This window comes from Carettochelys insculpta, chromosome 4 (assembly GCF_033958435.1).
Source record: "Carettochelys insculpta isolate YL-2023 chromosome 4, ASM3395843v1, whole genome shotgun sequence".
Lineage (NCBI taxonomy): Eukaryota > Metazoa > Chordata > Testudines > Carettochelyidae > Carettochelys > Carettochelys insculpta.
In genome coordinates this window covers 77,436,437-77,453,696 of record NC_134140.1, presented here as the reverse complement: position 1 = coordinate 77,453,696, position 17,260 = coordinate 77,436,437, and the positions used below count along the sequence as shown (strand labels likewise).

General features: G+C 48.1%; 1 protein-coding gene across 1 annotated transcript in view; it reads right to left on the bottom strand.

Annotated features, from left to right (window-relative positions):
• Nucleotides 1-17,260, bottom strand: part of PPID (peptidylprolyl isomerase D) — a 48,647-nt gene that overhangs the window by 1,848 nt on the left and 29,539 nt on the right. Inside the window, 2 exon segments of the mRNA XM_074993126.1 lie at nt 5,349-5,391; nt 5,474-5,560. Of these exon segments, the coding sequence (XP_074849227.1) occupies nt 5,349-5,391; nt 5,474-5,560 (130 nt within the window).

The window sequence follows — 17,260 nt, the reverse complement described above, 5'->3', positions numbered from 1 at the left end:
CGAAGGCCTGTGTCTCCACCAGCTCATCCGGGAAAAAGAAACAAAACAAAAACAAAAAAAACCACACCTCCTCCGTTCCTCCAACCAATGTCACCATGGCTTGGGCCACCTTCACCATTTCTGGGATTGGATCCCCTGGAGTACTATCACAAGCCAGTTTCACCTCTAACTGTGTTGTCAGGGAGGTCTCGCTCTCCCAGACATCGGGGGTACACACCCTGTGAGTGGTCCAGGTCTCCATCCCTGGACCCTAGCCCATGCCGCCATGGTCGTCCTTATCATGCTGGACACAGACAAACCACAGGCCTACACCCAGGGGCAGGTTCCCCCCTCAACTGCTCAATACCCCCGTGGGCACTCCCAATCGGGGACAGAAACACAGTTGTCTCAGGGGGAGTTAATTTTAGAATCCCGAGACTTTCCTTCACAATCCTCCAGTGAGCAAATGTATCATCGACCACAGGAACCTGAGGGTTCGAGGGAGGTTTACCTTAGTGGTTCCTCCTCATCCTCCCCAGATGAGGCCGTGGCCCCCGGGGATGTCTCTCCCCCGGATGACCTTAAACAGTTTTCAGGAGCTGTTTAAAAGGGTGGCTTTCACACAAGACATTCAAACGGCAGAGGTGCAGGAGAAACATCACAAACTCCTAAAAAATTTGAGACCCCCGGCTTCATCCAAAATTTCTATTCCGCTGGACGAAGCCATTCTGGAGTCAGCCACTACTACATGGCAGACTCCGGCCCCTGTTCCGCCTACAAACAGGAGAGCGGATAAGAAATACTTCGACCCAGCAAAGGGCATGGAGTTCCTCTTCAGTCACCCACAACCAAATTCTTTGGTGGTCGGGTCGTCCCACCAGAGGTCAAAGGCTTCTCAGTACAAATCGGGGGATCGGACAAAGATGCTAAGAGGCTAGAGCTGTTTGGCAGGAAGGTATATTCCTCTCCTATCCTGCTATTGAGAATGGAAAATTATGGGCACACCTAGCAAACCATAATTTTGATAATTACTCTGGGCTTACTCCCCTCATGGATCCACTTCCGGAAGATAAAAACCCGGTGTAAAAGTTGTTTGCAGACTCAACCGACTTGGTCCCTCACTCCAGTAAGGACTCGAGAACTACACTTAGAACCTCGGGCATTTATACTCCCCCATACAGGAGGAAAAAATTTTATCCTCAGCAAAGACACTACGCTTACAACCACAGCGTGCTCAATATCAACGGAGCTACGGCCAAGGGCGCTATCAATAGCAGCAACAGTACAGAACTCCTAGGCGACGTTCTCAACAAAGCCGTATGCCCTCAGGTCAGGCCCAAAGGCAGCAAGTTTGACGGGAATGTCGGGGGCTGCACTATCAATACCCTCACTCAATGCCACTCCCATCTCATGTTCCATCATCGCCTCAGACCGTTCCACTCCCAATGGCAAAAGATCACCACAGACATATGGGTGCTGGAGATCATAGCCATGGGTTACGCGATCCCCTCCCAGTCGCTTCCACCGACGAAGCCTCCCACCAGGCCCCACCTCAGGGACGCTGCCACGAGGCAAGGCTCAAGCAGAAGGTGACACCTTATGTTCATAAGGGCGGTGGAAAGAGTGCCGGAATAATTCCAGGGGAAGGTTTCTATTCACGCTACTTCCTACCAGGGAAGAAAACAGGACACCAGAGGCCCATCTTAGATCTTCGGGGCCTCAACCGTTACTTGCGCAAGCAACAGTTTCGGATGATCACAGTTGCCTTGATACTCACGGCACTGGACGATGGAGACTGGGTTGCAGCACTCGACTTACGAGATGCTTACTTTCATATAACAATCCACCCGGCACACAGACGCTTCCTCCGCTTCATGGTCGGCCAGGAGCACTTCCAGCACAGGGTTCTTCCATTTGGCCTCTCCTCGGCCCCCAGAGTCTTTACCAAAACCCTGGCAGTGGTGTCAGCCTACCTGCACAGACAGGGGGTGTTTATTTTTCCCATATCTGGGCGACTGCCTGCTAAAAGGAACCTCGAAGGCAGAGGTCTCACGCATGATACGCGTCACAACGGACACGTTTCTTCGCTGGGCCTAGTTATCAACCTCGCAAAGTCAAAGTCCGAACCCACACAACATACAGAGTTCATAGGGGCACACACAAACTCTATCACAGCAAGGGTGTACCTACCCAACGCCCGCTTCCGCGCAATCGGTTCGCTGGTGCAAGTCATTACATACAGCCCCACGCTGCCGGTCTTAACATGCCTACGGCTGCTGGGCCACATGGCGGCAGCGACGTTTGTGGTACGGAATGCCAGGTTTCACATGTCAAGCCTGTAGCATTGGCTGGCGAGCGTTTACAAACCGGCATCCCACACTGTCCACAGGGTGGTGTCGCCCACAACAGAGGTGCGCAGATCCCTGGCGTGGTGGGAAAACCCTGAGAATCTGCTAGTGGGGGTGCCTTTTCACCAACCACAAATTTCTATTTTTCTTACTACCGACACCTCCCACATGGGATGGGGAGCGCATATCGGCGACAAGGTAACACAAGGGCTATGGTCCCCTGCGGAACAGACACTGCACATATCCATACTGGAGCTCAGAGCAGCGTTCAACGCCTGCAAACATTTTCGAGATTACCTACATGGCAAAGTAGTCAGGATTCAATACCGACGATACCTCCACTATGTTTCTACATCAATCAACAAGGAGGAGCACGATCCCGTGCCCTATGTGCGGAAGCACTTCCGATTATGGAATCAGTGCATCGCCAATAACATAACGTTGAAAGCCTCGTACTTGCCGGGCGCTTACAACGTGAATGCAGATCAGCTGAGCAGGCGCTTTGCAATCACGCACGAATGGCAGATCCGCTCCGATCTGCTACAGCGCATTCTTCGTACATGGGGGTTTTCTCCAGATCGATCTGTTTGCCACCCAGTATAACAAAAAAAAAAAAAAAAAAAAAAAAAGTGTCCCTAGTACTGCTCCAGGGCAGGAGTGGGGCGGGGGTCCCTGGTCATGTTTTCATGGAAGGGCTCCCTACTTTACGCATTTCCCCTGCAGCGCTTATCCGCAAGGTCTTGCACAAAGCCAGAAGGGAGAGAGCTTGCATGATACTCATAGTCCCGCTTGGGATCGGCAGCAATGGTTTCCCTTGCTTCTGCGCATGTTGGACCGCCCACCGCTCCCTCTACCGGCGGCACCGGGCTTACTCACGCGGGCTCAAGGGTCCATAGTGCACCCGCACCCTCAGGGTCTGCACCTACAAGCATGGCTAATCCATGGCTCAGCTCCTTAAAGAGCACATGTACGGAAGGAGCACAACAAGTCCTGGAATGTAGCCGAAGAACCTCCACCAGGAGGACTTACAAGCAGAAATGGACTCAATTCACAGCCTGGTGTTCCACCAAGCAGTTAGCTCCCCTTGACGTTCCTATACCTGTAATACTAGAATACTTACTGGACCTCAAGAGAGGCGGGCTTTCTCTATCCTCGCTAAAGGTCCACCTCGCCGCTATATCAGCCTTTCGGCATACAGAGGAAGGGCCCACGGTATTCACCCATCCTATCGCTACCAGGTTCTTGAAGGGGCTGGTAAACCTGTACCTCCCCTCGGAAACCGCTTCCACTATCGTGGAATTTGGACTTGGTGCTCAGCACGCTATCGGGTCCACCTTTTTGACCCATTTGCCACAGTTCCCATACGTCTCCTTACGATAAAAACAACCTTCCTCTTTGCAACTACGTCAGCCCGCAGGGTGAGTGAGCTCGCGGCAGTGATGGCAACGCCGCACTGCACAGTATTCTCAAAGGAGGCTGTAACCTTAAGGCTGCACCCAGCCTTTGTTCCAAAAGTCTCTTCGGAGTCCAATCTTAACGAGCCAATAGTTTTACCCGAAGCCTCACAGCTCCGGCAAGGAGGCACGCCTGCATCTCCTAGATGTGAGGAGGGCATTGGCCTTCTACACAGACAGAACTAAGTCCTTCCGGAAAACAGACAGGCTTCTAGTCTCTCTTGCTCCCGGGTCAAAAGGAGAAGGTCTCTCTTCCCGGAGAATCTCAAAGCACACTGTGTCCTGTATAAAAATGTGCTTCGAACTTCGAAAGACTCCTTTGCTGGCCCCGCCCAGGGCTCACTCCACCAGGGCGGTGGTGGCGTCAATAGCTTTCTGCAAGGGCATCGCATTAACAGACATCTGTAGAGCGGCCACCTGGTCATCCTATGACACCTTTGCCAAGGATTATGCCCTGCCTCGGGTATTCGAAGAGGATACCCGTCTGTTGACAGCAGTCCTCTCAGGGTCAAGCTGCACATAAACCGATTACCCACCTCCTTACTTGGGTTACTGCTGGGTAGTCACCTATTGTGGAGCACCCATGGGGACCACTCGAAGAAGAAAGAGAAGTTACTCACCTGTAGTAACGATGGTTCTTGGAGATGTGTCCCTGTGGGTGCTCCACCACCCGCCCATCCTCCCCGCTTCGGATCTCTGTCTAGTGTTTTTCAGGAGCATCCGAGGTGGTTGGTCAAGGAACTGGTGGGGACCGGATCGTGCACGTGGCTGGGGGGCGGCGCGCGCCAGCGCATGAGCGTTCCAGGAGAAACTGCTGGAAGATTTCCGATCTGCAGCACTGGGCAAGCCCGACACCTATTGTGGAGCACCCACGGGGACACATCTCGAAGAACCATCGTTACTACAGGTGAGTAACTTCTCTTTTTTGGGGTTAAAGGATGCACAAACTCCAAGTTAGTTTTTTGGTGAAGTATAACTGTGTAACCCAAGGAGATGACTGCTTCTCCCTTCTATAAAACAGTGGCTGATGCAGGCGGCTTTTTTCCAAGACATGCTAGAGGAAGACTGACAGCTGTATTTTGTCCTTCAGCATTAATTCTGTGCCCTGCAGCTGCAAATACAAAGAGGGGTAGATTCTAAAAATCTAAAATTTTGCCAATTTCTAGATAGGAAGGACCCTACAAGATGATCCAATAGAACTGAGGATGTTTCATCTCTTACAGAATTAATGTAATATGTATAAGCAGTGCTTTCTTCATAGAAAAAAAAGTTGCTGACACTCAAGTCTGGTTCCTCATGGGGATTAAGGTGTTCAATTTTAATGCCTTTATCCCCGTGCTGCTGTGGGGGGTGGATGCTCCTGCCAAGTCCCCACACTGATGCGAGTCTGGTGGGGGCTCCTGCCCTGGTCCCTGCACTGCTGAAGAACTAGCAGTGAGAACACCAGAAAAATAACAGAAAGAAGATGCCAGAACTCTGTTCCAGTGCGTTCTCCCAGAAAAAAGCCCTGCGTAGCAACATCCTAAAGAACATATGCCCCACTGCTAAAAATAGCTGGACAACTTACCTTTATCTTCAGGTGCTCTCTCTTGAGCTTTCTTAAGATCAGCCTTCAATAAAAATACACATAAATAAATAAATGCTTTTTATGATTCTTTTTTGAGCCTTTAAAAACAACAACAAAATAATTACCAGAGCCTTATCAAAATCTTTTGTTCCCTGCCAGCCTTGAGCCCGTCTGTATAGTGCTTTAGTGTTTGCTGGATCTAGTGCAAGTGCCTGCAAAATTAATAATCAATATAATATTCAGTGTACACAAAAGCCTTCAGTAAACAGCGAAGAGCACAAACAACAGGCAACCCACCTATTTTAAAAGTCAACTAAAATAAAAGTACCATGAACTAATCCACTCTTAAGTCATTGACAGAATGCCCCATTCCATTAAAATGTTGACTAACTGGTTTGTGGATCTGGAGTGTTTTGATGTCTGTTTTGTGCCCATTAACCCTTTGTCTAAGGGAGTTAGAAGTCTGTCCAATATACAAAGCATCTGGGCATTGTTGGCACATGATGGCATATATGATGTTAGTAGAGGAGCATGAGAAAGTGCCTGTGATTCTGTGAATAACCTGGTTAGGTCCAGTGATGGTATTTCCAGAGAAGATATGTGGACAAAGCTGGCAGCAGGCTTTTTTGCAAGGAAAGGTTCCAGGACTGGTATTCCAGTTTGATTTGTCCTCCTTGATTACTGTTTTTGGTTCTCTGTGCCTTAAATATTGAGTCTGTTCTGGTAGGGCTGTGGTCTGAAAAAGTCAGTCTGTCCCACAAAAGCTCACCTAATAAATTATTTTGCTAGTCTTTAAAGTGCTACTTGACTGCTTTTTGTTTTGATAGTATATAGACTAGCACGGCTCCCTCTGTTACCAATTAAAAATGTAGACCTCATTTTTATTTGTATTTGTCTGGTTTCATCTTTCAGCTTTTCTTGGCTAGATTAAAACACTCATTTCCCAGCCACTACAGCCTGACTATTTGTGCACTAGCAGATCATCTCTTAACTCACTTTGATTGAGTTCATATCCTCAAATTATTCTGCTGCAGGGGTTCTCAGACTTTCTGCCTACCGCCCATCCCACTCAACACAAACCTTTCTGCGGACCACCCATGATGTCAAAATGAATTTGCTTGTCTCTAAATACCTTAAATAATAAAGAATTCATAATAGGCTACTGGAGCTTAAAAACATAGATATGCAGCTGTAACATGGGGGGGTTACACTTGGACAGCCAGGACGGGCTCCCTATGGTGGTTGCGGCGGAGAGTTTAGTCTTGAGCCCACAGCCCACCTGCAAGATGGTTGTGGACCACACTTTGAAAACCGCTGTTCTAGTGTCTCTTGTATACATCCTTCAATTTTTCAGTGGCTTTTTAAAATGCAAACTGCAGAACAGTGAAATATTCCAGTATCAGTCTCACCAGTGCCACATGCAGAATTAATCACCACCTTATTCCTACTGCTCCTGTTCATACATCAAAGGATTGCATTAGTTCCCTTTACGAATACATCATACTGGCAGATCTCTAGTGCATTATTTATCCCCAGTTGCCTTAAAGCCTGTTCCAGAGTCTCTGCTTTCCAGGATACAGCCCCTCATTGATAGAATCATAGGGCTGGAAGGGGCCTTACGAGGTTATCAAGTCCAGCCCCCTGCCAGAGGCAGGATCAACCCCAACTAACTCATCCCAGCCAGGACTTTGTCAAGCCAGACTTACAAACCTCTAGGGATGGATTCCATCACTTCTCTAGTGCATCTACACTAGGCACTAACTTCAAAGTTAGGCACTACATTGAAGTAGCCAGCAGAGAATCTACACACATTTTCCCTTACTTCAAAGTTAACTTGAAAGTAGAGAGCCCAACTGGGAATGGAGTAGTGCCCTACTTTGAAGTTTAACTTTGAAGAAGGGTGTGTGTAGATGCTCAACTTTGGAAGTTGCCTTGAAGTTGCAACTTCAAAGTTATTTTTGTAGTGTGTACAGAGCCCAGGTAAAGCATCCCAGTACTTCACCACTCTCCTGGTGAAACAATATCCAACTTACACCTTTTCCTCTGTAACTTGACAGCATTGCTTCCTGTTCTGCCATCTGTCACTACTGAGAACAGCCTCTCTCCATCCTCTTTAGAGCCCCCCCTTCAGGATGCTGAAGGCTGCTATCTAATCACCCCTCACCCTTCTCTTCGGCAAACTAAACAAGCCCAGATCTCTCAGCCTCTCCCTATAGGTCATGTACCCCAGCCCCTAATAATTTCTGTTGCCCTCCACTGGACCTGCTGCTATGCATCCATAACCTTTTTACACTGGGGAACCAAGAACAGGACCCAATACTCCAGAAGAGGCCTCACCAGTGCTGAATAAAGGGGAATAATAAGTTCTCTAGATCTACTGGAAATGCTTCTCCTAATGTACCCCAGTACACTGTTAGAGTTCCTGGGTACACAGGCACACTCTTGACTCATATCCAGCCTCTCGTCCACCAGACTCCCCAGGTCCTTTTCTGCTGCACTGCTACTTAGCTAGTTGGCACCCAGCCTATAACTGCTTGGGATTCTTCCATCCCAAGTGCAGGACTCTGCACTTGTCCCGTTTGAACCTCATCAGATTTCTTTTGGCCCACCCTCCAATTTATCTAGGTCATTATAGACCCTATCGCTACTCACCAGTGTAACTACCTGTCCCCCTGGCTTAGTGTCATCCACAAATTTCCTGAGGGTGCAATCCATTGCCTCATCCAGGTCATTAAATAAAGATGTTGAACAATACCAGCCTCAGAACTGACCACCAACCAGACACTGAGCCATTGATCATTACCCATTGGGCCTGACCATCTAAGCCAGCTTTCTATCCATCTTACAGTCCATTTATCTAATCCATACTTCTTTAACTTGTGGAAAAGAATGTTATGGGAGACCGTAGCAAAAGCTTTGCTGAAGTCAAGGTATATCACATCCACTGATTTCCCCATGTCCACAGAGCCAGTTACCTCATCATAGAAGCTAATCAGATTGGTCAGGCACAACTTGGCCTTGGTGAATCCATGCTAACTACTCTTGATCACTTTCCCCTTTTCCAAGTGCTCCAAAATGGATTCTTTGAGGATTCCCTCCATTATTTTCCCAGGGATTGAGGTAAGACTGACTGGTCTATAGGTCCCTGGATTGTCCCTCTTTCCTTTTTCAAAAATGGACACTACATTTGCCTTTTTCCAGTCATCCAGGACCTCTCTAGATCTCCATGAGTTTTCAAAGATAATAGCCAAAGGCTCTGCAATGACATCTGCCAATTCCCTGAGTACCCTTGGCTGCATTAAATTCAGACCCATGGATTCATCCAGCTTTTCTAAATAGCCCAACCTGTTCTTTCGCCACCGAGGGTTGCCTTCCCATACTGCATTGCCTAGTGCCATACTCTGGGAGCTGACCCTGTCTGTGAAGACTGAGGCAAAAAAAATTGCATACTTCAGCTTTTCCCACATCATTTGTCACCAGGTTACCTCCCCGTCCAGTAATGGCCCCACACCCTCCCTGATAACCCTCTTATTGTTAACATGCCTGTAGAAACCCTTCTTGTTGCCCTACACATTCCTTGCTAGCTGCAGTTCCAATTGTGCTTTTGCTTTTCTAATTACCCACCCAGCATTCTCCAGCTATATATATAGAGAGAGCTCTTTTCTCTCATATTATATATGACTCCTCCTTACTCATTGGTCCAATTTTCCACTTTTTATGCACCTCCTTTTTGAGTTTAAGCTTGCCAAGGATTTCCCTTGTAAGCCAAGCTGGTTGCCTACTATATTTGCATTTCTTACTTTGCAGCAGGATATTTTGTTCCTGTGCCTTCCATAAGACCTCTTTAAAATACTGTCAGTTCCCTTGAACTCCCTTCCCCTTCATATTAGCCTCCCAGGGGATCCCGTCCATCAGTTCTCTCAGGGAGTTCAAGTCTGCTCTTCTGAAATCAAGGGTCTGTATTTTATTGCTCACTTTTCTTCCTTTTGTCAGAATCTTGAAATCCATCTCATGATCACTGCAGCCCAAGTTGCCACTTACTTCTATTTCACCCACTAGTTTTTCCCTTTTTCTGAGCAGCAGGTCAAGCTGAGCATGGCCACTGGTCAGTTCATTCAGCACTTGTACCTGGAAGTTATCCCCAGCATTCTCCAAAAACTTCCTGGATTGTCTGTGCGCTGATGTATTGGTCTCCCAACAAATGTCTGGGTGATTAAAGTCTCCCATGAGAACCAAGGCCTGCGATTTGGAAGCTTCTCTTGGTTGTCTGAAGAAATTCTTTTCTGCCTCATCTACCTGATCTAGTAGCCTACAGCAGACATCAACCACAGCATTGCCTCTGTTGCTTCTGCCTCTAAGCTTAACCCAAAGATTCTCAACTGGCTTTTCTCCCTCCATATTATACTGGATCGTTGAGTAATTATACTGCTCTCTCACATACCTCACCACTCCTCCTCTTCTCCCTGCCTCTCCTTCCTGAACAGTTTATACTCTTCCATGACAGCGCTCCAGTTATGCGAGTCATCCCACCAAGTGTCCATTATTCTCCTTTGACTGGGTCAGGCCATCTAATTCATGTTTCCCAGGCCTCCTACATAACTTCTTTGAAAGTTAGCTGATTGGACTACTTCCTCCTTTTGAAGCAGGGGTCCTTCTTCGTTGTTCCTGCCGCCTTCCCAACTTACATAAGGGCTTGTGTCACCACCCCAACTAACCTAGTTTAAAGCCCTCCTCACTAGGTTTGCAAGCCTGCCTGCAAAGATGCTCGTTTCTCTCTTCGTTAGGTGGATACCGTCACTTCCTAGCAATGGTTGTTCCTGAAACAGAATCCCATGGTCGAAGAAACCAGCTCCCTCTCTTCGACACCACCTGTGCAACCACACATTTACTTCCACGATTCGACGATCTCTACCTGGACCCCTTCCTTCAACAGGGACGATGGACAAGAACATCGCTCCATATTCCTTGATCCTCCTTCCCAGGAATATCTGCTCAAGGTCATTCTTTGCTGTGGAATTAGTTCCTACATGGAGAAGTACGAAGAGGTAATAATCCACAGGTCTGATGATTTTTTGAAGTCTCTCTGTCACATCCTGGATTCTAGCTCCTAGTATGCAACAAAATGCCAAGTTTCCAGGTCTGGATGGCAGAAGGATGACTACGTCCCTTTTAGTAGGGAGTCCCCAACCACCACCATCCGTCTTTTCTTGGAGGTGGTGGTTGCAGAACTGCCATCCCTAGGATGACACATCCCATGCCTTCCAGTCATTGGGTCTCCTTCTGATCCCTTCCCTGAGAGGTCTCTGCCACAGCATTCTCCACCGTATCACCCATGCAGACAGCATGAAAGTGGTTGCTTACTTCCCCTGGAACTGGAGATAACCGAATTGGCTTTCTTCTCCTGGAGGTTACGTGCTTCCAGTTTTCTTCTTTGGTTTCTACTGCCCTCATCCATTGCTCAGCCTGCTGTGCCTTCATTACTAAATGCTGCCTTCTGTCAAGGAAATCTTCACCTTCTCTGATGGACCAGAGGGTTGATATTCGTGCCTCAAGTCCTCTAACCTTTTCTTCCAAGATAGCAACTAGCTTGCACTTGGTATCTACGAAATCCCTTTGGTCTTCCAGGAGAAAGACAAACATAACACAAGCTTTGCAGGTCACAACAGCTGACTTGTCAGTAGACTTATCACTACCCATTTTTCCCTTTCTTCAGAGAATTCCCTCAGATGATAGTAGAGCTGCCCTGAAGGGCAGAAGAGAAACAAAACTATAAAAAAAAGACCAAATAATAATAATATGGAGCTCCCCTCACCCCCAGGCAAAATCCCCTGTTAGAAGCCTCATTTGCAGCTCCTGCTGGTCGCCTAGCCTTATGGACTGATTTCCTTTCTTTTTTCATGTATAATTTTCATTTGTCTATTACATTTTGAATGGGGACAACTTACAAGCAATTCAGTTTGCTCTTAGGGCTATCCTGTCGTCCTCATTCCATTTTGCCAACCTGCATCATCTGCTAATTTTGTCAGCAATTTTATATGGGCTTCCTTAATGAAAAGATGAAAATACCGACTAGCACCAGGTACCAAGACATGTGGAATCACACCAGGAATTCCTTAATTTCATGATTTCCCACTGACAGCTACTTTGAAATCTTTCAGCTAGACAGTTTAATCTATTTAATGTTTGTTTTATTAGTTTTTCAAGTGATGTCCCCGTGGGTGCTCCACTGTAAATGCTGCGCTCATCCCAGCGCCACAGATCAGAGACTCTTCATAGCTGTATCTAGCCAGTCTGTGCATGCGCTGCTGCTGTGTCTCTCCGTTCACGCTCTTTTAATCACATGCGTGGACGGGCTCGAGTCATTTCCTCTCAACTGCCCCAGGCTGCAAATGGAGCTTACTGGCTCTCATGAACTTGACATTACGATACTGACTATTCTTCTCAAAACTCCATATATTGTTCTTCTCTGTCGTTATTTTTTGTCCTTTCGTTGTTCCTACAAAAAAGAAAAAAAAGTTACTGTTTTTGGACTTAAGCCTTAGAGTTAAGTTTTCTTTGAACTCATTCATTGTTAATGGTTGCATAACCCCAGCTGAAGAACTGATTGTGTGGAGCCCTTGCACCATGCCGGGCCCTCAAGGGTTCAAGAAATGCGAACAATGCCATGAAGCAAAACCTGCCTCGAACAGCCACTCCAAGCATATAAGGTGTGTGGGAGAGGGTCACAGCCCTCAAAAATGCCAGCATTAAACAAAGCTAACTGCCAGAGCTCAGCATAAAAGATAAATGTACCTAAAAATGATATTGTTTAACAAGGCTCTTCAACCTCTGATTGAGGAGCCCAGAGCAGCTCAGGAGAAACCTATACTGAAACATACAGCTTCCTCCTCAACTATTTTGCTCACCAAGAAGTCTAAGACCCTGCTCACCAGGTCATTGCCTGCTGTCTCACAGAGCACTCCTGGAGCTGTATCAAAGCCTGGCACTTCCAGCACCACTTCTGTCAAGCCTAAGCTGGCCACAAGCAGTAAAGCGTCGAGGTCCACAGCACCGCTAAGCCAGTGAAGCCTTCAGAACCAAAGGCACCAACTCCTTCAACACACCTGGTTCCTAGTCCACCTGTACCAATACCCTTCTCAGCACTGACGACCGTTACAGCGCCAATACCAGCCCCAACAGCACCGGCCCCAATACTGGCACTGCTGGTACAGCCTTCTCCATGTCAATCTGCAGCACTGCCACCACCGGTACCAGAGGTTCCTCGTGACTCTGCACTGAGAAAGGCACCAATTAAGGCACGGCACCATAGCCCATCCCCGTACTCATCATCATTGACTTTCTCTCTATCTCTGAGGGGCTCGGCACTGAAATTGCCCCCTGTGCGATTGGGACACCTGGAGAGATGTAGTCCATGCTCATGAACTACACAGACCACCCTCCCCTCTTTCTATCTGCTGCTTATCATGATGGGGTACCAATCATCTATTCCCCCTGCCGTCTCCATCTTCTATGATCTCCTGCAAATCGTTCTACTCCTGCCACAGAAATCCCTCATGGGACTGGCACAGGCGCTTATACAAATCACCACATTTCCACCACTCCAGCAGCTGTTACCACTGCCGTCATTACTCTCCTAGTCAATACTCCCCTAGCTGGGAATCATTTGACAGGTCTCCATCCCGAGGTCGCTCTACACTGGTCAATGCTTCTCGGCTATAATACATTTTGGCCCTATCTCTGCCACCACAGTCTCCATCACCTCAGTGGTTACAGGTGGAGACAATACTAGCATCAGACACAGAGGAACAGGAACCTGTAACATCCCCCCCTTGGCCAGTCATCATCATCTCTGGATGAAGCTGTCATTCCAGGAGACGTTATGCCCATGGATGATATAAAACAAGTTAATGAGTTATTTAAAAGGGTGGCTGTCAGCCAGGATGTCCCCTTCAACGAGGTTCAGGAAAAGCAATGGAAACTGCTTAGGAACTTACAACCAGCGCAGTCTTCTAAGATATCCATACCTATGGAAGAGGACATCCTGGAGGTGGCCGATGAAATATTCCAAACCCCTGCCCCCGTTCCTCCTACAAATAAAAGACTGGGTAAGAAATACTTTGTCCCCCCGCCAAGGGGAACGAGTTTCTATTCACTCACCTACAGCACAACTGCTTGTAGCTGACACTGCGCTCCAAAGATTGTGCACCTCTCAGTTTAGAGGAGTGGTGGCGGACAAGGAGGCCAAAAGGCTCAATATCCTGGGCAGGAAATTATACTCTTCAGCCACCTAACTGCTTCACATAGCAAACTATGCAGCTCTGCTTTTGAACCATGACTTCGATAATTATTCCAAATTAATGCCTCTTTTAGAGTACCTGCCAGAATCTAAAAGACCTATCCTTAAGTCAGTGGTTAAGGAGGGCTATACCACTGCCAGAACAGCTGTTCAACTTGCCCTAAATGTGGCTGACACAGCACTGAGAGCCATGGCAGTTGTCATGTGCCGCGCTTCTTACCAGAAGCCGCAGCAATACCTAAAGAACTGCAGGTGAAAGCTGAGGACCTGCCTTTCGATAAAAAGAAACTATTTGCTGAAAACACGGATGCCGTCTTCCATTCTAGTAAGGACTCTCGTATAACACTACGCACTCTAGGAATGTATACCCCTCCTTACACGAGGCAACACTATCACCTCTGCCAGAGGCACTACAAATCCTAACCGTTTCAACCAACCAGGCCTTGAAATCAGCCTCGTTCCCAGCAGAGATCACGAAGGTGCAGAAACCAAGGTGGACACAGCCAACCCCCTCAGTCCGCCAGACAGCAAGTTTGACTTATGGGTCGAGAGCAGCGACGTCGCTACCATCACCTCACAGACTCCCAGAGTATTTCATCCCCAGTTGAGGCTCTTCTCACATCAGTGGACCCCCATCACCACCAACAGGTGGGTAGTGGAGATCGTGTGATCAGGCTACACCATTCCATTCATCTCCATACCACCAGCCACCCCACCCACCCCATCTGTCTTCAGGGACCCCTCTCAAGAGAGCATGCTATGCGAGGAGGTGGATCATCTCCTTTATATGGAGCAGTGGAACAAGTTCCCCATGGCTTCAGGGGCAAAGGGTTTTACACTCACTGCTTCCTCACACAAAAGAAAAGCAGGGGCTGGAGGCCAATACTGGACTTATGCCTGCTGAACTAGTATGTGCGCAAGCAATGCTTCAAGATGGTGACACTGGCCTCAATAATTCTAATCCTAGACCTCAACGATGGGTTTATTGCTCTTGTCCTCCAAGATACCTACTTCCATATCACTATTCATCCTGCTCACACATGGTTCCTACAATTTACAGTGGGGACAGATCATTTCCACTACAGGGTCCTCCCCTTCAGACTCTCAACAGCCTCCAGGGTGTTCTCCAAAACCCTGGCAATAGTAGTGGCCTATTTGCATTGTCAAGGGGTCATGGTATTTCCCTATCTTGACAACTGCCTCATAAAAAGTCCTCCTCCTATGGAGACCGCACGTATAGTGCGCACCACACAGCCAGCCTTGCACTCCCTAGGCCTTCTCATCAATGAGAAAAAGTCAACCCTTCAACACACACAGAATCTAGAATTCATTGGGGCTCAACTTGATGCAACCACAGCGACAGCGTGTTTGCCCCTCCACAGGTTCCAGGTGATCCAGGACCTTGTGAAGATGCTCGGGGCAGCCCCCCCATACAAGTGATAGTATGCCTCAGACTCATGGGCCACAGGCGGCAGGGACCTTTGTGGCACAGCCGCCAGACTCCATGTTAGCACATTACAACACTGGCTGGCTACTCTATACAACAGCATATACTGCAGCCTTCACCAGTTGGTGGCACTTCCATCTCACATCTCTACATTGGTGGCAAAGCAGGGAGAACCTTCTGTTCGGGGTCCATTTCATCCCAAACAACCACCCTGGCTTATTACCACAGATGCCTCCCTTTTAGGGTGGGGAACCCACATGGACACTAATACCATTCAAGGGTGATGGTCCCCGAAAGAATGCCTACATACCAACCTTCTGGAACTCAGAGCCGTCCTATGGGCCTACCAGCACTTCAGATGATACATTCGGGGTGCAACAGTGAAAATACTAACAGACAACATGGCAACAATATATTACATAAATCGCCAGGAAGGGGCCCCTGCTCACGCTCCCTCTGGGCGAAGTCAATCCAGCTGTGGAACTGATGCATTTGCAACATCACACTTGTGGCATCTTACTTACCTGGACTCAACAATGTTGCTGCAGACCCTCTGAGCAGATGTTTTGCACCAGACAACAAGTGGGAGCTCCACAGCGGAGCAGTCCGCTCCCTGTTCCAGTGTTGGGGCACTCCCCTCACCGATCTCTTCGCCACCTGTCGCAACAAGAAACGTCACCTTTATTGCTCCAGGGTGGAAGTGGGGCAGGGATTGTTAGCCGATGTATTCTTAAAGTTGTGGAAGGGCCCTCTCTTGTATGCCTTTCCCCCTACAGTTCTCATTCCCAAGGTACTTCAGAAAGTCAGAGCAGACGGGGCTACCTTGATATTACTAGTGGCCCCAGCGTGGGCACGACAGCACTAGTTCCCTCTACTGCAGCGGATGTTGCCATACCCTCCGTATCCTCTCCCCCTTTTACCGGACCTGCTGACACAGTAACAGGGAACTCTACAGCATCCTCAGATATGCAGGCTACGTCTTATGTTGGTTCCTAGCTGGTTCAATGAGCCTGAGCTCCTTTGTTCCACACTAATCAGGAAAATTTTAGAACACAGCCAAAAACAAACTACTAGAACTACTGATCTCTCTCCAAGTGGTGCAGGTGTGACAGTTGGTGTTCAGTACAAGTGGAACTGGCATTGTGTCCCCTTAATGCCATTCTGGACTATATTCTATATTTAAGAGACTTGGGGTTTGCACTGACCTCCCTAAGAGTGCACCCTGTGGCAATTACACTGTTTAGGGGTCACACTGAGGGGGTCTCAGTGTTTGCTCACCCAATTACTGAGAGATTCCTCAAGGGGCTCATAAATATGTACCCCCCATGCAGACCAACTCCTCCTCCATGGAGTCTTGATCTAGTTCTATGGGCATTGATGAGACCACAATTTGAACCCCTGGCTACTACCCCTCTTAAGCTACTTACCATGAAAGTGACCTGTCTTCTTGCCATCGCATCCGCCCGTAGAATCAGCCAAATATCAGCCCTCATGGCAGGGCCTCCATACACAATCTTCACCAAGGACAGAGTGACCCTCAAACACCATCCACCTGTTGTTCCGAAATTCTCCTTGGACTTCCACATCGATATACCCATAGTCGTACCTGCATTTTATCCTAAACTGCTTTAAATCACCACAGGAAGCAGTGCTGCATACTCTGGATGTCCACAGGACACTTGCTTTTTATAGAGACAGGACGAAAACAGAACACTTGTTGGTCTCATTGGCAGAGCACTCCAAGGGTGAGCCTCTGTCGTCCCAACAGATAGCTCATGTCATTACTGCCTGCATCACACAGTGCTGTTTTTCCAGCCAGATGCCTCTCCCAATGCAAGCACGAACGCATTCCACAAGAGTTGTGGTGACCTCGACAGCCTTCCTTAAGGGAGCGTCCCTTAGAGATATCTGCAAAGTGACCACCTGGTCATCCCACAATGCCTTCAGGCGACACTACGCTGTGTGGGACAGATGGGCTGCAGATACTTCACTAGCCACAGTGGTCCTTTCTGCTCCATTTATACTGCGACTCCTTTTTGGTTTTTACTCCTAACTCCATTTATTGGGGAATTGCTACACAGCCACCTACAGTGGAGCACCCATGAGGCCATCACTTGAAGAACAACAACAAGTTGCTCACCTTGTTACAGTAACGGTTATTCTTCGAGA